The sequence below is a fragment of the Lipotes vexillifer genome, unplaced genomic scaffold (assembly GCF_000442215.2).
Source record: "Lipotes vexillifer unplaced genomic scaffold, Lipotes_vexillifer_v1.1 scaffold1011, whole genome shotgun sequence".
NCBI classification, from domain to species: Eukaryota; Metazoa; Chordata; class Mammalia; order Artiodactyla; family Lipotidae; genus Lipotes; species Lipotes vexillifer.
This window is the reverse complement of record NW_006787698.1, coordinates 4442770-4464212: the sequence shown is the minus strand read 5'-3', so window position 1 is coordinate 4464212 and position 21443 is coordinate 4442770. Positions and strand designations below refer to the sequence as shown.

Genomic DNA, 21443 nt, shown 5'->3' with positions numbered 1-21443 from the left:
ATGTGGGCGTCTCACTGTTGTGGCCTCTCCCATTGCGGAGCACAGGCTCCGGACGCGCAGGCTCGGTGGCCATGGCTTACGGGCCCAGCTGCTCCACGGCATGTGGGATCTTCCCGGACCGGGGCATGAACCCGTGTCCCCTGCATCAGCAGGCGGACTCTCAACCACTGCGCCACCAGGGAAGCCCTATATATATATTTTTTAACTTAGCCAACTTACTGAATTCCATCATTTTTGTGATACTTTTCCAGCTGAGGTCATCGTTTCAGGTATTCAATATGCTACCAGAAAAAATCCGAGGAGCACGTTGGCATAAAGAGTGGAAACAGTGTTCTGTGGCTCAGCCCTTGGGTCTCAGCTGGGTGGTGGGCTGCCCCTCAGGGGTGCAGGTCCAGGGGTGGCCCAGGGTATACCTGCCTGTGAGGTATACCCACCTCCATGCACCCCGAGCTCGCTGGCCTGAGCCAGGCTTGTGGACCTAGGGGGTGCTGCTGTGCTTGGGCGGGCCAGAGTGAGGGGACACTGCTGCCAGCAGGTAGCTCCTGCCACCCTGGCCGACTGGCAGGGAAATTGTTCCTTCCATCAGGGTGGAAGTTGAGCCTTTTCTGGGGAGAATAGTGATTGTGGTAGATTGGCGTACAGGTACTCTATTTTTGTAAATTAAAGTATAGCTGATTTACAGTGTTGTGTTAATTACTGCTGTACAGCAAAGTGACTCAGTTATACATTTATATATGTTCTTTTTTTAATATATTCTTTTCCCTTATGGCTTATCAAAGGTTTTTTTTTTGGGGGGGGGTACCAAATTACTTTATTTGAAGGAATGGTACTAAGGAAAGGACTTGTAGATATTTTGGTACAACTTACAGAAAAGGTAAGGTATAACCCAAACGTTCATGCACTGCCTTGGTGACCAGGGAAGTCACCCCTGTGGCTACGGGAAGCCAGCCTAAGGCTTAGCTCTCATTATCACTATTTCCCAGGGTGTGCTTGTCAAAGAGATACTGTGCCATGCCATATTCGGGGGCCCCCATCGTGCGCAAGTTGGTTACGTGGTCACCCAATTCTTTAATGGATTTCACCTGGTCATTCAGATAATGAGTCTCAGTGAAGTCACACAAATGGGGGTCATTTTTCTCAGTGGCCAGTTTGTGCAGTTCCAGTAGTGACTGATTCACACTCTTTTCCAAGTGTAGCGCACATTCCATTGCATTCAGCCCATTCTCCCAGTCATCACGGTCTGGTTTCTTGATATCCTGAAGGAAGATTCGGCCACCCCGTTGGTTCTGCAGCTTCATCAGTTTCTCAGCATGTTCCCTCTCCTCACAAGATTGGTGAAGAAAGTATTTGGCAAAGTTCTTCAAAGCCACATCATCGCGGTCCAAATAGTACGACATGGACAGGTAGACGTAGGAGGCGTAGAGCTCCAGGTTGATCTGGCGGTTGATGGCGGCCTCCGAGTCCTGGTGGTAGTTCTGGCGCACCTGCGAGGGGGACGCGGTCGTCATGGCGGGCGGCTGAGGTGAAACGGTGGCGGTGGCTGCGCGGCGCTGTAACGGCGGCGGGGACCTTGGGGCGGTCGGAGGGCGCCGTGAGGTGGTGGCGAGGGCTGGCTCTGAGCGGCCGGCCGGAGCGGGGGACGAGCGCAGGGTTCCGTCCAAGCACTGTTGAAGCAGGAGGGAGGGAGACAAAGAGGGAAGAGATATGAGAACATATGTATAACTGATTCACTCTGTTATAAAGCAGAAACTAACACCATTGTAAAGCAATTATACCCCAATAAAGATGTTAAAAAAAAAAAAGAAAGAAACAGCGGCGACTCTCCGCGAGGACTGTGGCCTTATCAAAGGATATTGAATATAGTTCTCTGTGCTATACAGTAGGACCTTGTTCATCCAATCTATATATAAAAGCTTCCATCTGCTAACCCCAGCTACCCACTCCATCCCTCCCCCAACCCCCTCCTCTTGGAGACCACAAGTCTGTTCTCTATGTCATGTCTGTGAGTCTGTTTCTGTTTCGAAGATAGGTTCATTTGTGTCATATTTTAGATTCCACATATAAGTGATATCATATGGTATTTGTCTTTCTCTTTCTGATTTATTTCACTTAGCATGATAATCTCTAGTTGCATCCATGTTGCTGCAAATGGCATTATTTTGTTCTTACTTATAGCTGAGTAGTAGTCCATTGTATATATGTACCACATCTTCTTTATCCATTCATCTGTTGATGGACATTTAGGTGAATAGTGACATTTATTGTGGATAGTGCTGCAATGAACATAGGGGTGGATGTATCTTTTTGAATTAGAGTTCTGTCCAGATATATGCCCAGAATTGCTGGATCATATAATTTTTTTAAAGATTTCTTTGATGTGGACCATTTTTAAAGTCTTTACTGAATTTGTTACAATATTGTTTTTGTTTTATGTTTTGTTTTTCTGGCCACAAGGCATGTGGGATCTTAGTTCCCTGACCAGGGAACGAACCCACACCCCCTGCATTGGAAGGTGAAGTCTTAACTACTGGACCTCCAGGGAAGTCCCAAATTGTAAGTAACCCCCTAGGTAATTCTATGTTTAGTTTTCTGAGGAACCTCCATACTGTTTTCCACAGTGGCTGCAGATTGGCATACATTTAATCAATGGAAATCCACTGGTGCTTCAAAACCTCATTACTGGACTTCCCTGGTGGTGCAGCTGTTAAGAATCCGCCTGCCAGTGCAAGGCACACGTGTTCGACCCTGGTCTGGGAAGATCCCACATGCCATGGAGCAACTAAGCCCGTGCACCACAACTACTGAGCCTGCACTCTAGAGCCCGCAAGCCACAACTAGTGAGCCCACGTGCCACAACTACTGAAGCCCGCGCACCTAGAGCGTGTGCTCCGCAACAAGAGAAGCCACGCAATGAGAAGCACATGCACCGCAACGAAGAGTAGCCCCTGCTCACCTCAACTAGAGAAAGCCCGCGCGCAGCAATGAAGACCCAGCACAGCCAAAAAGAAATAAATAAAATTAACAAACACACACAAAAAAACCTCATTACCATTTGAGGTGACTATTCACAAATGCCCCCCTTTTTTTTTCGGCCACATAGCACGGCTTGTGGGATCTTAGTTCCCTGACCAGGGATCGAACCCGGGCCCCAGCAGTGAAAGCACTGAGTCCTAATCACTGGACCGCCAGGGAATTCTCAGAAGTCCCTTCCTTTTTTTTTTTTTTAATAGTTTTTAAAATTATTTTTGTAATAAATTTATTTGTTTATTTTTGGCTGCGTTGGGTCTTCATTGCTGTGCGTGGGCATTCTCTAGTTGCAGTGAGCGGGGGCTGCTCTTCATTGCAGTGAGTGGGCTTCTCACTGCAGTGGCTTCTCTTGTTGCGCAGCACAGGCTCTAGGCGCGTGGGCTTCAGTAGTTGTGGCTTGTGGGCTCTAGAGCGCAGGCTCAGCAGTTGTGGTGCATGGGCTTAGTTGCTCTGTGGCATGTGGAATCTTCCAGGACCAGAGCTCGAACCTGTGTCTCCTGAACTGGCAGCTGGATTCTTAACCACTGCATCACCAGGGAAGTCCCTCGATTTTAAAACTGAATAGTATTCCATTGTATGGATGGACCACATTTTGTTCATTCATGCATTGATGGATTCTGTGGTTGCTTCCACCTTTTTGCTAGTGTGAGTCATGCTGCTATGAATGTGGATGTACAAATATCTGTTTGAGACACCCCCCCCCTTTTTTTTTAATCTTTTGGCCATGCCGCATGGCATGTGGGATCTTAGTTCCCAGACCAGGGATCGAACCCGTGCCACCTGCAATGGAAGCATGGAGTCTTAACCACTGGACTGCCAGGGAAGTCCTGAGACCACACTTGCAATTCCCAGTAGAATTGCTGGGTCATATTTCTATTCTACAGTAATTCTATTTCTAATTTTTTGTGGACCTGTCATACTGTTTTCCACAACAGAAGGGTTGTTTTTTTTTTTATGGTCTTTTTTTAAATGAAATAAATATTCAAGGCACAGCGGAAGCCCATTTGTGTGCCTCTCGGATCCCCTTCTGCTGCTTCCCCAGACACAACCACTATGAAGGTGTTGGTCTGTCTCCTTCCTGTCCATGTTTTCCCACAGTTATCACATGTCCCTAAACTCAGTTACTCTCTGTGTGTTTAGAAACATTAGGTTAATCTATTCTACCACACATATCTATCTGCAACCTGCTTTTCTCCCTCAAGCATGTTTGCAGTTTTTAAAAAGCAAGCTATAGAAAAAAAGACACTGAATCCCACGACTGCCAAAACGAATGATCAGCACTTGTTTCCTCTTTTCGTGTCATGAGGAAGCCTTTCTAACACCCCATCATGACCACAGTGACCATGATCACGCACATGTGTAATGTGCCTGTCAGCTTTGTCCACACTGACATGCAGTCGTTTGCAGCTACTAATCAAAAACTTACACAGACATCGTCACACAACCACTGATCTACCGCTGACTATTCCAGTCCTGGTTCCGGGGCTGGGCATGCACGTAGCAATAAGACAGACCAGTGTCGCAAGAACAAGACAGGCAGGCAAACTCCACAATGAACAAGGGGATTTGAAAGAGTGAGAACTGCTACAATCAAAATAAAGCAGAGAATTGGGATGGAGTGACTCTGATCTTTGCTTTGTTCCTCTCCAGATTTTATTATTAAAATGCACAGATCTTATATGTACAGCTGGATCTTTTTAAAGGATCTGACCCTTTTTTTTTTAAGAGTAGCTGGAGTTTTTACATGTGTATTTGTCTGTGTCATCGACCGCCCAGATCAAGATGCAGAAAATTCCCATCACCTGCCTGGCACCCCTCGCAAGTGGGTCCCATCCCCATTAAGAGATGGTCACAGTTCTGATTTCTGTTACTAAGCATTAGTTTCGCCTGTTTGAGAATTTCACACCAATGGAATCATATGGTATCTATTCTTTTGTGTCTGTGACATGCATCCGTGTCACCGTGCATCAATGTCATTTGCCCCTCTTTATTGCTACGTGGTACTCCATTGTAGAGATGGAACACAGTTTTTTGTCCATCCATTCGTTGATGGACTTTTGAGTTGTGTTATGACCTGAACTGTGTCCCCCCGAAATTCATACGTTGAAGCCCTAACCCCCAGTACCTCCGAATGTGAGTGTATTTGGAGATAGAGTCTTTAAAGAAGTGATTGAATTAAAATGAGGTCATTAGGATTTGCAGCAGCATGGATGGACCTACAGATTATCATACTAAGTGAAGAAAGAGAAAGACAGATACCATAAGATATCACTTACATGTGGAATCTAAACTGTGATACAAATGAACTTACGAAACAAAAACAGATTCACAGATATAGAAAACAAACTTATGGTTACCAAAGGGGAAAGGGGGTAGGGGAGGGATAAATTAGGAGTTTGGGATTAGCAGATAAAAAATACTATATATAAAATGGATACAACAGGGTCCTATTGTATAGCACAGGGAACTATATTCAATATCCTATAATAAACCATATTATAGGATATAATAAAACCACCCTCTCTCCCTCCCTGTCTCTCCCTCTCCGGGAGGGAGGGAGAGAGGAAGCAGGGAGAAATCAGAGAAAGGACACACCATCTACATTTCTGTCAAATGACACTGGGGATCCTTACACAACCAGGAGAAAATAACAGAGCGAGGCTCTTCCTCAGCTGGAACTGGAACTGCAGATGGGGCCAAACACCACCAGGCTGGCCACGTATGTCCAGCCGCCGCCCCAGCCCCGTGAGACCGGTCACCGGGGCTCTGAATGTCTGCTCCAGGGAGCTGGGGTTCACCCTCCTGCCCGGGAGGCCGAGTGAAGACAGCAGGGCCCTGGGCTGGACACACAGGGGGAAAATCAGCCCCACAGGACAGCTTGTGCGAGCAGATTCAGCTGCCAGATTCCAGAGGCCCGGGATCACCCTGTGGCCCGTGAAACCCAGGAGCCACGTGGGTCTTGCTGCCCGGGACAGCGGCTTGGGGAACAGAAGTTAGGGCAGCAGAAGTTGGCGTGATGGACCTGAAGCATCTGCCTGGGTCAGCGTGCATCCGTGGCTGTCCCCGAAATCTAGCCGCCCAGAGACAAACGAGGTGTCACATCTTATGCAACAGCCTGTTACACAGAACCGGTGAGGATGCTCAGCCCCGTCTGAACCCCGGGCAGAGCTCACAGGCCGCTGCCCACCTGGCCTGGAGTTTGCAAAACTGTCCACGGGGGCAAGATGGAAGCAAGTTTGTAAAAGGCTGAGGAACCGATCAGCTGGGAAGGAGCCTATAGAGACAGGAACTAAACGCGATGCCCGAGGCCTGGATCGAGCCAGATGGGGCCAGAAGCATAAAGACCGCTATGGTGGGGGTGGGGTGGGGGGACTTCCCTGGTGGCGCAGTGGTTAAGAACCCGCCTGCCAGGCCATTTCGTGGACGACGGGTGTGAGAGAGCATCTGCAGGTGCCAGGCGGGAGGGGACCGGGAAGACCCCGCCAGGGGTGTGTGGATTTGAGCCTCTGCATTTCTAACCCGAGATCTCGAAATGCATCGTGATTCCTGTCCGTTGGAGTGTGAAGTTTATGTAGGGAATCTTGGAAACGATGGTAACAAGACTGAATTGGAACGAGCTGTAGGCTATTACGGACCACTCCGAAGGGTGTGGGTAGCTAGAAACCCTACCGACTTCACTTTAGTTGAATTTGAAGGTCCCCCAGATGCAGCCCATGCTGTCTGAGAACCAGATGGGAGAACATTATGTGGCTGCCTATTCAGAGTGGACCTGTCGAATGGGGAAAACAGAAGTCGAAATCGTGGCCGTCTCCTTCTTGGGGTCGTCTCCCTCGACATGATTATCGGAGGATTCCTCCACCTCGCCACAGATCTCCAAGACAGAGAAGCTTCTCCCGCAGCCGGAGCAGGTCCCTTTCTAGAGATAGGAGAAGAGAGAGATCACTGTCCTGGGAGAGAAATCACAAGCCGTCCCGATCTTTCTCTAGGTCTCCTAGCCGATACAGGTCAAATGAAAGGAAATAGAAGACCACTTTGCAAGAGGAGTGGTGCACGGGAAATAACTTCATTTGACAGGAGTATGTACAGAAAATTCAAGTTTTGTTTGAGACTTCCGAAGCTTGGTGCACTTTTTAAATGTTTTAGCTGTTCACATTTGCTTGTCTCTTGGGACAGTGCCACATAAAGGTGTCATTCTCTATGGTTTGAAATGGGTCATATGAGGCATGTAATATATGAAGAACTGTTTCTTTACAATGTTCCCTTAAGCAAAATTGAATTTGCTTTGAATTTTTAGTCCTGCCTAGATTGCTAATAAAACTCTAACTCCTGCCCAGCTCAAGTGTGATGTTTAATATGATGGAAACAACACTGGCAAACATTGAAAAGACTTTCTGTAGCTGGGATATGGTATGCAGCTGTAGTTAAGCAAGCAGTCTTTAAAAGCTGCTGTGTCATATGGTAGTTCTATTTGTAGTTTGTAGTTTTATTTGGTAGTTCATATGGTAGTTCTATTTGGATTGCTGGGTCATGTGGTAGTTGCACTGGGTCATATGGTAGTATGCACTGCTGGTGGGAATGTGAATTGGTTCAGCCACTATGGAGAACAGTATGGAGGTTCCTTAAAAAACTACAAATAGAACTACCATATGACCCAGCAATCCCACTACTAGGTATATACCCTGAGGAAACCAGAATTCAGAAAGAGTCATGTACCAAAATGTTCATTGCAGCTCTATTTACAATAGCCCGGAGATGGAAACAACCTAAGTGCCCGTCGTCGGATGAATGGATAAAGAAGATGTGGCACATATATACAATGGAATATTACTCAGCCATAAAAAGAAACGAAATTGAGCTATTTTTAATGAGGTGGATAGATCTAGAGTCTGTCATACATAGTGAAGTAAGTCAGAAAGAGAAGGAGAAATACCGTATGCTAACACATATATATGGAATTTAAGAAAAAAAAAATGTTATGAAGAACCTAGGGGTAAAACAGGAATAAAGAAAAGAAAAAAAAAATAAAAATAAAAAAAATAAAAGCTGCTGTGAACACAAGCCAGCAGGTAAAAATTAAAGCTGCACCTTTACCCTAGATTAGATGTTTAAAAATTCCACCAGTCTTCACACCGGACAAGAGGTTGTCCAGTGGGTTTAGAATCTAAGAAGTTTCAAGAAAGTTAGTTTACCTTTGAGTTAGGTCATAAGTCCCCTCTGTGATTGCTGTACATGAATACATAGCTCTTTGTAATATTATTTGGAAATTTGAGACTATTCAAGATACCAATGTCCTGCCCGTTTAAGGGTCCATTGTAGAGCTGAACTTTTGAGTTACTGTGCAATTTTTTTTTTCATGCTGTCATTTGTAACATGTTGTGTGAGAATCCTTGGGATTAATGTTTTGGTTACAAAAAAACAAACAAAGAAAAGAATCCTCCTGCCAATGCAGGGGACAGGGGCTCGAGCCCTGGTCCGGGAAGATCCCACGTGCTGCAGAGCAACTAAGCCCGTGCACCACAACTACTGAGCCTGTGCTCTAGATCCTGGAAGTCACAACTACTGAGCCCGCGTGCCAAAACTACTGAAGCCCGGACGCCTAGAGCCCCTGCTCCGAAACAAAAGAACCCACCGCAATGAGAAGCATGTGCCTGCAACGAAGAGCAGCCCCTGCTCGTTGCAGCTAGAGAAAGCCCGCGTGCAGCAACGAAGACCCAACGCAGCCAAAAATACATACATTAATTAATTTTTTTAAAAGACCGCCATCGGGACGGCTGCGGGACAGCTCCACGCTCTGCTTCCCGAGGGAGGCCTGCACCCGGGGACTCAGGAGGCGCCCTTGCTCCTGGCGATGTGTCCGGAGGCCCCGGCGCAGGAACAGCACACATGGCATCCACGTAGGGAGGCCGGGCCCGGGGAGCACACGGGGTCTCCCTGGTGCTATTCTTGCCACTTCCCTACAGGTGTGCAGTTTTCAAAAATAAAGCATTCGGGGAAGACGGCAGAAGCTGAAAAAGCCACCCAGGCCCCAGCCCTTCAAGACCCCACACCGGGTCAGGTGGGGGAGGACCCTGTGAGATTAAAGAAACATCACAGAGAGCAGGGGGAGCAGGGGTCTCGAGGGACAACTCCATTTCCGGGGCGGAATCTCGGTAGACAGACGGCCACCTTCCCCTCGGAAGGATCCAGAACCTTGGGACCCAAACAGTCTGAGCACCTCAGGACAAAAAGGCCCTCCTGGGAGTCAGGGGCGCACGGACGCCCCTCCACCCCTGCGCGGGGCCCGCACGCACCCAGCTCCTCGCGCGTGAATGGCAGGAAGGTCCTGTTGAAGTCGATGCACAGGAGATTCAGCTTTTTGATGCTCTTGATTTCCTGAAGGACGAAGGCAGCCGTGAAATCAGGGGCCGGGGGCACGCAGGGGGGTTAAGGCAGAAGAGGCGGATAAGAGGAGGGAGATGGGAGAGAAAGGGCCTTGGGTCCTAACTGTTAGGACCCTCCTCAGGAGTTACCCCAAGGTGACAGCCTAAGCTTCAGCCGTTTCAACGGAGCTAAGTTTCTGTCCCTTCAGGGTCTATCTGGTTTGCAGAAACAGGTAGAAATGGACCAGCCTGGGGAAGGGAGCGACGTGGGGTGCAGGGGAAGGTGCCGGTTCCCCGGGGCCCCTGCCGGGCCAGCAGCAGGCGGGGCGCCTCGAGGACCTGCCCAGGCTGCGCGCCCTGCCCAGCCCAGGACTCAGCGCGCCCGCCCCGCTCCCAGGCTGAGCAGACGTGCCTGTCGGAGGACAGGAGGGGCGCTGGGGGAGCGTGCCCGCTGGCTCTGCCAGGAGGAGGGGCTCGTCGGGCACGCCTGGCTCAGAAGCAACCCGAGGGACACCAGGCCTCTGCGGGCAGCAGGCGCCGTGCCGGGCACTGGCCTCCCTGCAGCCTCACGGCCCCACCGGCCACTGCTGGGCAGGAGCACAGGGCGCCCTGGGAGGGCGGGGCGGCACTCAGGACCCCGCCCCACGCCAGCAGGCCGCCTCTCCTGGGCGCCCCCCTCCACGGGCGTCCCCGTGGTCCCTCCGGCCAGTGGTTCTCAGGTGCCAAGGCAGTCTACGCAGCCCCACGGTCCACACCCTCGCCTCCCCCAGCCTCGAAGCTCCATGCGCCTGCCGCTCTGGAGGACTTCGGGGCCCCTGTGCCCAGAACCCACCCTGGATGCCAGAGTTCCACAGTCCTCTGAGTCCCGTTTCCTCCACCACAAGGCACAGCACTGGCCAAAGCAGGACAGCACCTGTGTTTGTTAGTAGCAAGAACTGTGGCTGAACCCTGGGTTGAGCCTGGTACCCGCGTTAAGCGTTAACCACGTCTTTCACTTTTGACGCAAACCAGCCAGCGCAGGGCTGCACCCCAGCCCCTTCTGTACGGGGCTCCCACACTCGGGGCCACCATCCCCCTGCGCTCATCACCCCGGGTAGGCCCAGAGCCCCGGGTCATTCTAGCCGATCCTGAGCTGCTCCTACTGGGGACCCACACCTCAGGCTCCAGTCCCCAGCCACCCCTCCCCTCACGCTGCTGAACCCTCGTGCTCCTGGGAGACCCTAGGTGACGAGGCGGGCCCCTGCCCAGAACCACAAGTGACAAGGTCTTTCTTCATCTGCTGGCCTCACTGTTCTCTGTCCTCCACACAAACTGACTCGGTCAGCGCTCATGACCACCTGTGAGGGGGTCCTCCGGTCACGCACGTTGCAGAGGGTGAACAGGGACAACGGGGTCCAGTGACCGGCCTCCGGCCACCCAGCCAGTTGGTGGCAGAGCTGGGTCTGATCCCGGCCATCAAGACGTGTGAAGCCACGGTGCCACATGCCCCCCCACCGAGGTGACGCGCTCGACCATGGGTGACTCGCCGTGCCCACCCCCCTCCCCACCCCACGGGGCTGCCAACCGGGAGGGGCCGGGCTGCCCATCGCCCGCCTGTCCAGGGCGCCGCAGGGACCCCGTCTGGCTGGACCAGGGGTGGGAAGAGCTGAAGGCTCTGAGGTCCACGCTGGGGGCAGAGGGGTGTCAGGCAGCTGGGAGGACCTGAAGGGACGGGCCCCTGGGGGCTGGGCCCACTGGGACCCCGCGGGGCCGCAGGGCTCAGCCCAGAGAGGAGGGAGGGGGTGCAGGCTGACGCCACACTCGTCAGCCTCCTGTCACCCCCCAGCCTCCATGCAGGAGGAAGGAGACGGGGCCGGGCGCTGGCTCTGTGTCCAGGCCATGCTTTCCAGCCGGGCGGTCCAGGAGCCCCCTTCCCTTCCCTCGGCCTGGCCGCACCTGGGTTGGCCTGCTGGACTTGATGAGCTTGTCCAGCAGCTCCTGAGGGACGGCACTGCCCATGCGGTGGTGCTGGGACATCCTGAGCAGCGGCTCCACCTCCCACACCCCGTTCTCCAGCATCTGCGAAGGTGCCTCCACGAAGTCCCGCTCCCCGTGGCGAACTCGGCCTGCGAAGTGGCTTGTGGAGCTGCAGGAGGGCCCCACCCTGGACCCCAGACCTGCCCGGGACACAGTGAGGCAGAGAGCCAGCCGTCCTGCGGGTCACTGCGCCCCCTCCCCACCCACGGAGCCAACACGCTCCAGCCAAAGCTCCGCGCCCAGGAGGCAAAGGCGCAGACACAGAGGATCCGGATGGCGGCCGTTGGCAGGTGCTCATTGTTCCTCTTGTGCCTGAAATTCTTCCTGAAGACACGGCGCCTGACGCAGTGCAGCTGGAACCCAGGCCCGGCAGGTGTGGGTGCACACGAGCCCAGTGACCCCGGCATATCCTTCCCAGGCCCCAGGGAGCAGGGCAGACGCTGCCTCCTCACTCCTGGGTCACTCAACCCCCAACTTCCGGTTCCAGCCCCAACTGCAAACAAGCGTCCTTCTGTCGGTCTGCTGAATGCCCCGATGTGTGCATTTTTGTGTTTTCGGGGTGATTTCTCTGCTCAACACGGCTCCGAGCATAGAGCTGAAGGGTTGGCCGGTGTCCCAAGTGCAGGAGGGTGGTGACGTGCTCACAGGGACAGTGCGTGTGTTAGATGAGCTTCCTTTAGGCGAGGGTTACAGCCCCGCAGTGAGTGAATCAACAACTGCTATCAGACCAGGTGTCTCTAAACAGAAACGCATATCACATGTGGCCGCGTGGGGACCTGTGGCGACAACGTGGTGACAGAGGGTGACCCCCAGCCTCACACCACAGAAAACACTCCACCACAGTGGACAACAACAAAATGAAAAGCTTGACTACAAAACTTCTAGGCAGAAAATTTAGAAGAAACTCTTAGTGCCTCGGGTTAGAGAAGGATTTCTTCCATGGGACACGGAAGGTGCAAGAAAACAGTTAATAGACTGAACTTCAAAGTCAAAACCTTCTGCTCATAAACATACTAGTAATAAGAGGTCCCTCCACACACGGGGACATCCCTCAGCCACGCAGAGGGGTGAAGCCCTGACACTCGCTGCCACATGGATGGACCTTGAGAACACGATGCTCAGCGAGAGAAGCCAGACACAGAAGGACACACAGGGTGTGACTCCACTGATGGGAAACGTCCAGAACAGGTAGATCCACAGTCAGAGAGTGGGTTCCTGGTTGTCAGGGGCTGGCGAGGGGAAGGAGTGATAGCTAAGGGCGTGAGGGACATTTTTGGGGTGATGGAAAAGGTCCAAAACATGGCAGTAGTGACGGCTGCACAGCTCAGTAAACTGTCCCCACGCCCTCCGGTGCAGCCTGTGAGAGCATCGCTCTCAGGACGAAGGGCTGACCGCAGGAAGACTGAGCGAGCAGTGGGTCCTGGGCCCAGATGCTCAGCTGGGGCCCCCATGTGGGGAAGTCACTGACACTTGCTGAGCCTCCATCGAGACTGGCAGCAGCCCCAGGGCCTCACTGGGCGCAGCGTTCCCGGCCCCAGAGCCTTCCCTCTGGTTCTTATCACCGGCTGTCACCAGACTTGCAGGCAACGTTCCTTTCTTTTGTCTTTTTTAAAGGCAACTCTTGAGTACATGTATTTAACATGTAGGGAACTAGCCCTGACACCTTGATCTGGGTCTTCCAGCCTCCAGAGCCTCGAAGACATCCATTTCCATTGTTTATGCACCGAGTGCGTGGGGTTTGATGATGGAAGCTGACCCTGAGGGCGTCGCCACGTGCGGGGTGACATCAGCGGAAGAATCCCGCGGCGAGGACATGCCTGAGGACCACGCACGCCCGGGCCCTCCCCACCCCCTGCCTGCAGCCCCGCGCCCGCACCCACCTGGGAGCAGAGCTGGTGCATCGTGTGCTGGAACTCGTGGAAGTAGGTCTCCAGCTCATCGTGCTGCAGCAGGGAGGGCGGGTCGGGCATGGGCCTGGTGAAGTTGGCCACCGTGGCCGCGATGGCGATCTGGCGGCTCCCGTCCTGCCGCAGGCAGCCCGGCTGCAGGCTGAAGCAGGCCGTCTGCTGAGACACAGGAGTTTGTGGATGATTTTCGAGTTGGGGAGCGAGTTTGGGTGAAAGGGAATAAGGCTGGATTTATCCAGTTCCTGGGAGAAACCCAGTTTGCACCAGGCCAATGGGCCGGGATCGTTTTAGATGAACCCACAGGCAAGAACGATGGTGCAGTGGCAGGAATTCGGTATTTCCAGTGTGAGCCTTTAAAGGGCATATTCACCCGACCTTCAAAGTTGACCAGGAAGGTGCAGGCAGAAGATGAAGCCGACGGCCTGCAGACAACTCATGCTTCCAGAGCGACTTTGCCTCTGTCCACTTCGACAGCCAGCATGGTGTCCTCTTCCCCAGCCACCCCCTCAAATATTCCCCATTAATCGCCCCAGCCAACCACAAAGGAACCTTCAGCTACGCCTCAGATCAGCAACCTTACAAAAACCACCAGTGAATCTATTTCCAATCTTTCGGAGGCCAGCTCAATCAAGAAAGGAGAAAGAGAGCTCAAAATTGGAGACCAAGTATTGGAGACGCGGGTTTGATCCCAGACCCGGGAACTGAGATCCCTCGTGCCAAGGGGCAACCAAGTCCGGGCGCTTTGGAACCTGTGTGCCACAACTAGAGAGAAGACTGTGCGCCGCAGCTAAGACCCGATGCAGCCAAATAAATAAATATTAAAAAAAATACAAACAATACAAACTCGGACTTCCCTTCCCTGGGGAGGGACGCGGGGTGAGGCCCAGCTTCCGCAGAGGAGCCCCGGCCCACGGCCGACAGGTTCCCCCACGCACGCACCGAGGGTAGAGGTCCAGGTAGAACTTGCCGATGGAGGACCTTGCCCGAGGCCGCATCCCGGACCGTGTAGAGCCTCACGTCTTCGTGCCACACGTTGGCGCCCTCCTCCAGGTCGAAGGTCAGCCCCAGCAGCTCCTGGGAGATGCCCAGCAGCCCGCGCGTGACCACCTGCATGGGGAAGGACTCACTGAGCAGGTACTGGTTCACGTGGTGGCGCAGGTCCCAGGCGTTGATGGGGCCGTCAAAGTGCAGGCCCCGCCTCTGGCGCTCGGCCTTCGTTAGCTCCAGGATCACGGCCGCTCCTGCTCCCCGAGGGGCTTCAGCTTCTGGGCCAGCTCACCTGCGGGCGGAGGGGAGAGGCTCGGCTACGTCCATGGAGCGGCCCCCCAGCCGCCCCCCACCCCGTGCCCCTCAAGGCAGAATGAAGGGTCCGGGAAAGCGACCCCCAAGGGCTGACACTGTGGGGTCTCAGGCAGCACCAAGTCCAGTCAAGGCCCACCTGACCCCCGTCCCCACTGGGACTCAGGTGGAGGCGGGGTTACCTAGGGCAGTGGACACCACCTGGCTGGTCTTGTCCATGTTCATCCCCAGCACGGAGTCGGCATGCATGAAGAACCCCAGCAGGCGGGACTTCAGGGCCTGCAGCCTCACCAGCTCCCCGAGGATCGCGCAGTTCTCCTGGAACCCAGAGATGGAAGGCGCTGGGGACCATGGGCCACGCCCTCCCCCTGGGTCGCCGGGCCAGGTCTCTGCCGGTGGGCAGGGCTCTCAGGCCACTGGCGGGCACAGCCAATCCCCCTCCCTCCTCCTCCTGGCCCGGATGTCTAGACACTTTGGTGCTGTCCTAACACGTGGTCTTTATGAACACAGGTCCTTTTGGAACCAGAAAGGGCATGAACCGTGATGGGCTCTAAGGCCAAGGGCAGGAAGAAATGCAGCCAGGCTCTCCAGGAGTCACCAAGGGGCCTCCCCGGGCTCAACAATACAATCTCAGCTGCCGTGCAGACAGCACCGGAAACAGCATGAACGTGATGGGCTCTAAGGCCAAGGGCAGGAAGAAATGCGGCCAGGCTCTCCAGGAGCCACCAAGGGGCCTCCCCGGGCTCAAAAAGACAAACCCGGCTGCCGTGCAGACAGTAGCTCATCCCCACGGCGCCCGAACACCCAGCCCCTGGACGGTGAGACACCTGTTGCTGCAGGTGGCCCGTGGCTCACTGGTGAGGCCCGGCCCCAGGCATACACCCCCTTCTCCGGGGCCACCTCTCCGGTTCTGCAGTGGGGTTCTCCTGGGAGCCCCCAGTCACCACAGGACCAACGTGGCCTGTGTGCAGCCCAAGAAGGTGGGGACCCAGGACTGTCCCCCGTGCTTCCCCGCATCCCCCACGAGGCCTAGCAAGCACCAGTGGTGTCTGCGGGCAGGATGAAGGGCTCATGCACAGCCACCATCTACTGAAGATGCGAAACAGGAGAAGCACAGACTGCAGCCACACGCGGTATGGACCAAACACAAGTGTCCATGCAGGACCCGATGTCTGAATGTCAAGGCCGTGCCCGGGCCACAGCGAGAAGGCCCAGCCGCCACGCAAGGCACAGAGAGGGGATGGGGAGGCCATCTGTGCATCTGAGCTCATCGGGCATCACCCCAGAGGGAGAGGGAGAGAGGGAGAGACGTCTCTCCCTTCTCTGGGGGTTCTCTAGTGCAGCCAAGGCTGAAAACCACTGCATTTCGGGAGATGGGTCCTTGTGGAAAAGTTAAATAGTAGCTCATGGCATTATCGACACATATTAAAAAGGCTCAAATTCTTGGGGTGTCAGGGAGGGGAGTTGGTGGCTGCCTCGTAAATGAGGAGAGATTGGGCATCAGAGGAGGTGCCTGTGCAGCCCGCCGCCCAGGGCCCCGCAGACTTCAACTCCCAGCGGTGGTCCAGGGCTGGAGGTCAGCGGGGAGGTCAGGCCGTCCAAGCATCAACGTTGACTTCAGGGCTGATCTAAAAGGCGCCTGGTGGTTGTTGAAGCAGAAAGAAGAGAAAGCAGTGGGGAGAGGATGGGAGGGGGAGGGAGCCCCCCTCCTCTGCCCCTCTCCCTCTCTCCCTCCCTCTCTCCCTGTCTCTTTGCTGTACATCTGAAATCAACACAATACTGTAAATCAACCATACTTAACTATATTTTAAAAAATAGATAAGTAAAATGAGGTCATTAGGGTGGGCCCAAACCAACATGACTGGTGTCCTTATAAGGAGGATGTGAAGGTACAGGGAGAAAACAGCCATCCACAAGCCAGGGAGAGAGGCCTCAGAACGACATTTTGATCTCAGACCCCCAGCCTCCAGAACTGTGAGAAAATAAAATTCTGTTGTTTATAAGCCATTCAGTCTGTGGTATTTTGTTATGGCAGAAACTAATTCAAATCGTTCCCAGTTTTGGCCATTGTGAATAAATCTGCTATGTACATACTCTAATGCGTGGCCTTTTGTGGACGTGTATTTGTGGCTCTTATGAAGAATACTGAGAAGTGGAATTCCACGTGTGACAGCCAGTGAATCCCCGAAGCTGCTGCTGAATTTCCAAGGGATGGCACACCCTGCGTGTCTACAATCTTCTCCTTATGCCTTTTGCAGGGGTTGCTTCTGCCCTTGTCTTGGCTGCTGTCCTGTGGAGATTCTGGATGTGGAAAGAATGTTTGGGCCATGAAAAGGACCAAAAGAAGGGCTTGGGGACATTTTTCCATTCAGCCTTGGACTCAGGCTTCTCCCCACTGCCCTATGCTTCCCTGGGCCCCCTTTTATTATTCCTTGGAAAATTCCTGATTTTTAGAAAAAAATAATACCCACTTGATGTTTAAGAAAAAGTGTTCCAGGGACTTCCCTGGTGGTCCAGTGGTTAAGACTCCACGCTTCCACTGCAGGGGGCACGGGTTCGATCCTTGGTCGGGGAACTAAGATCCCGCATGCCGCACAGTGCAGCCAAAAGAAAAGAAAAAAGAAAAAAAAAAAGAAAGAAAGAAAGAGAAAAGAAAAACTATTCCATACAGAAAGAATACTGAAAAGGAAGTACATGGTACCTCAGAGATATTGCAGATTTGGTCGTGAACCACTGCAGTAAAGCAAATATCAAAATCAATCAATGGGGGCTTCCCTGGTGGCGCAGTGGTTGAGAGTCCGCCTGCCGATGCAGGGGACACGGGTTCGTGCCCCGGTCTGGGAAGATCCCACATGCCGCGGAGCGGCTGCGCCCGTGAGCCATGGCCGCTGAGCCTGCGCGTCCGGAGCCTGTGCTCTGCAACAGGAGAGGCCACAACAGTGAGAGGCCCGCGTACCGCAAAAAAAAAAAAAAAACAACAATGGATCAATCAATAAAGAGAACATCATGAGTTACCATTTTTTCTTTGGTTTTCCAATAAAAGTCACATTTACACTGTACTGTAGTCTATTAAGTGCACGATAACATTATGTCTAAAAAAAAAAAAAAATCTTAGGGACTTCCCTGGTGGTCTAGTGGTTAGGAATCTGCCTTCCAATACAAGGCATGCAGGTTCGATCCCTAGTTGGGGAACTAATATCCCACACGCTATGGGTCAATTAAGCCCTGGTGCCACAACTACTGAGCCCATGTGCTCTAGAGCCCTTGCGCCACAGCTAGAGAGAAGCCCACGCACCACAGCGAGGAAGATCCCGTGTGCCGCAACTAAGACCTGATGTAGCCAAATAAATAAATATTTTTAAAAACCTGTAATTTAAAAATATTGCTAAAAATGCTAACCATTATCTGACAACACAGGGTTCCCACAAACGTTCAACTGGTAAAAAAAAATCTGCAAAGCGCAATGAAACGAAGTATGCCTGTAAAGATGAGGCCAAACTGAAACACCCAGAAGCATCAGTGTTTAGTGGTTAATGTCCTTCTGGGCAGCCAGAAATGGGCACAGTTTTCCCTCAAGGGGTGGTGCTTATATGAGTGGGGCGACATTTAGCTAATCCCTTAATCATGATGGTTGTGCAGCTTTCAATTTTCCAATCCTTTAAGCCACACTGTGCTGGACACTTTCTTACAGATGATTTAGTGCACTTGGATGTGTATTTCCTTGGGCCACTCCTGGAAAAAGTGCAAGTTCCTGGATATGAAAAACATATTAAAATACATTTATATGTTACATCTCACACGTATTACATGAATGTGTGCTATACGTTAATATACAAAGTATAATTTTATAGTTATGTATATGTTTGTATTTAAACCAAAAAACATCACATGATAAAAATTTTAAATACAACAGAAAAATCCAAAAATAAGCTTTTCTTTCCTAATGGCTTCCTCTCAAAGCATCCCTGAGCAACAGTTTGATATTTCTTTTCCAAAAATAGTTTGCATATATTTACATATTTATGTGCTATTAAAGATTTACAAAAATTGTTTGCTATAGCATTTGCCATTTTATGTTGCTTTCTCTCCTTATCATATATATATATATATATATATATATGTAGTTTTTTTTTTTATTTTGGCCGCACCGTGATGGCATGTGGGATCTTAATTCCCTGACCAGGGATCGAACCTGTGTGCCCCGCATTGGAAGCGTGGAGTCTTAACCGCTTGACCACCAGGGAAGTCCCTCAGATATATTTTTTAACGTGACCACAAAAGGATCTACTTCCTTAAAGACTGCATAGCATTTAATAGATTACAGGATAGCATGTCTTAATCTATTTAAACAGCCCCATGAACGGACAGATAGGCGTTGCTAGTTTTTGTTATCATAAACAATACTGCCCAGATAGCTTATTCTCACATCGTTGCATACATTTACAAGTTTTTCTCACAGGTTGAGTTATTAGCTAGTTCAAAGGAAAATACATATGTGCATTTAAGTTTTAGCAGATGTTGTCAATATTCCATCCAAAGAATTTGCATAATTTCACATAATAAAGCGTGGGAGTGTCTTTTTCTCTAAATCTTTGCTACCATTGGGTAAGATAAATTTTTTACAGTTTTGCCCATCTGCTACATAGTTTGGATTTTGCATTCCTTGGAGTAAACTTGAGTGAGTTTGCACAAATGTTTACAGGCTCTCTGTACAAACTTTATAATAGTTTCTTCTGTGTGGACACTCTCTTTCTTTCTGTCTGTCTTTTTTTTTTTTTTTTTTTTTTTTTTTTTTTTTTTTTTTTTTTTTTTTTTTTTTTGGTGGTGCTGCATGGCTTGCGGGATCTTAGTTCTCCAGCTAGGGATCGAACCTGTGACCTCTGCAATGGAAGCTTGAAGTCCTAACCACTGCATGCCAGGGAATTCCCAACCATCCTCTTTATTTACTTACTTTCCCAGCCTCCTTCCTGGACTCCTGCTAATTTATTCCTTTCCACTCCATCCTCTTCAGGCTTCCAGAATAACCTTTCTCACAAGAAAATCTGGTCACATTGGGTCACCACTCAAAACATGTCAGTGACCTCACCCACACCCCGTAGCCTGCAGGATAAAGAGCCTATGCTCTTTAGTCTAGTTTAAAAAGTCCTTTATAATATGGTTCCTACCCCATCCCAAATGCCCATTAATTGAGCACTAAGTTCAGACACCCTGTGGGTGCTGGGGACCCAGAGATGAATGAAGCAGGCAAATGTCTGCTTTCTGCAGCAGTCTACAGCAGTTTTTACTATTTTTTTCATTATTGCCTCTCTATAGGAGAAAAATGGAATTATCTTTGATTTAAATCAGTTTTAATCTAATTACATTTAATTTCTCCCTAACAACAGAAATTAAATGTTTAGGAATAAGATTTTGTCAGGGAGGGTTGGCTTTGGAGGGCCACAAGCCATTGTCATGTCTAAGGTTTTTTTTGTTTTGTTTTGTTTTGTTTTCGCCACCCAAGAATTAGTTTTGGCCACCTTGGGAGCCATATCACTCCCATTGAGAATGCATGCTCTAGAGGGGGAGATGGACAGTAAACAAGTAAATGGAAAAGATCATTCCAGGAAGCCAAGAACGTTACTGTGAATTCCCTGGTGGTTCAGTGGTTAGGACTCTGTGCTTCCACTTCAGGGGACCCGGGTTTGATCCCTGGCTGGGGAACTAAGATCCTGTAAGCCCCGAGGCGCGGCTAAAAAAAAAAAAAGTTACCAAAGGAGGAAGAATGGTTGAGGGGGCCACGACATCTTGATCATTTGAATCCGGAAAGCTCTTTCCAGACAAGGAAGACCAGCCTTGGTTCCTTCAGCTGCAAAATGGAAATAATAATTTCTCCCCACAGTTCCTGCAAACAGTGAAAGCTCAATAACTTAGCTTTGTTGTTATTATTAATTTTTAATTTTTTTAAAAACGTAAATGAGATGCGCTTCTATTTAGCTACCTAGCAGGGTACCAGCGACCAGCCTCTCACACAGCCGGCGCCTCTACCTCCGTCCGTAGGGAGGCGCTGTGGGGCACGGAGGTCGGGCTGCTCTAGGCAGCGGAATCGGGAGTCTCGTGCTCCTCTCACTTCCGGTCTTTGGTCCAGGCTTGGGCTGCGTGGAGAAGGTGTTCCAATGCCGACCGGAGACTTCGAGTGAGTGGGTCATGGAGGGCGGCTTGGGAGGCGGACTGGGCGTTCCAGGGGGTATTATGAAGCCTGGGTGCTCCGAGGCCGCGGGAGCCGGGCCGCGCCTCACCCAGCCCTCCTCCTGGCCAACTTGTCCCCGCAGTTCGAAGCCCAGTTGGGCCGACCAGGTGGAAGAGGAGGGAGAGGACGGTGAGTCTGCCCTGTCGCCCCCGATCACCACAGCCAGCCCTCCAGGCCGTCACAGCTGCCTGTGACACCGCCGTCTGACCCTGCATCTCCCCTCACGGCCAGCCCCTGCCCCGCGCCATCCTTATCCGGGCCAGCCTATCTCCAATTCCAGACGTTCACCAGCCAGTTCCTCTTCCTCCCATGCCACCGCCCGAATCCTTGGTACCAGCACAGCTGCTCCCCTTCTCCGGGGAAGAAGTAGTAACAGCCTCCCTCCTGCCTTTGTACTAGCGCCCGGGTGCCAGGGATCCCCTATGCTTGCCATTGCTGGAAGTTGCTCCAGCCAGCTTCGTGTCCCCGGACGGCTGTCCCAGGACACTTCCTGGCCAGTCGTCTGCCCTTGGTCCCGCCTTTCTCAACTCTTGGTGCGGACATCATCCCAAAGGTCCCTTCATTTCGGTTTGGGAGCTCCTGCCCCTCTGTCTAACCCCTGTTCCCTAC

At 51.7% G+C, this 21443-nt stretch overlaps 2 protein-coding genes and 2 pseudogenes across 2 annotated transcripts in view; 3 read left to right on the top strand and 1 right to left on the bottom strand.

Moving 5' to 3' along the window:
• Positions 1-796: 796 nt before the first annotated feature.
• On the bottom strand, positions 797-1672 carry LOC103078395 (ferritin heavy chain). The gene is made up of 2 exons (XM_007460651.1): positions 1625-1672; positions 797-1540 (listed from the first exon to the last, which is right to left on the bottom strand). Exon 2 carries the CDS (start codon positions 1506-1508, stop codon positions 957-959), a length of 552 nt encoding a protein of 183 aa, XP_007460713.1. The 5' UTR covers positions 1509-1540; positions 1625-1672; the 3' UTR covers positions 797-956.
• Positions 1673-6559: 4887 nt separating this feature from the next.
• Positions 6560-7050, top strand: LOC103078108 (serine/arginine-rich splicing factor 3 pseudogene; annotated as a pseudogene).
• Positions 7051-13370: 6320 nt separating this feature from the next.
• On the top strand, positions 13371-13995 carry LOC103085532 (CAP-Gly domain-containing linker protein 1 pseudogene; annotated as a pseudogene).
• A 6707-nt stretch (positions 13996-20702) lies between these two features.
• Positions 20703-21443, top strand: part of EIF3G (eukaryotic translation initiation factor 3 subunit G) — a 4437-nt gene continuing 3696 nt past the window's right edge. Inside the window, exons 1-2 of the mRNA XM_007460650.1 lie at positions 20703-20780; positions 20917-20963. Coding sequence (XP_007460712.1) covers positions 20761-20780; positions 20917-20963 — 67 coding nt within the window. The 5' untranslated portion in view covers positions 20703-20760. The remainder of the gene's footprint in view (positions 20781-20916; positions 20964-21443) is intronic.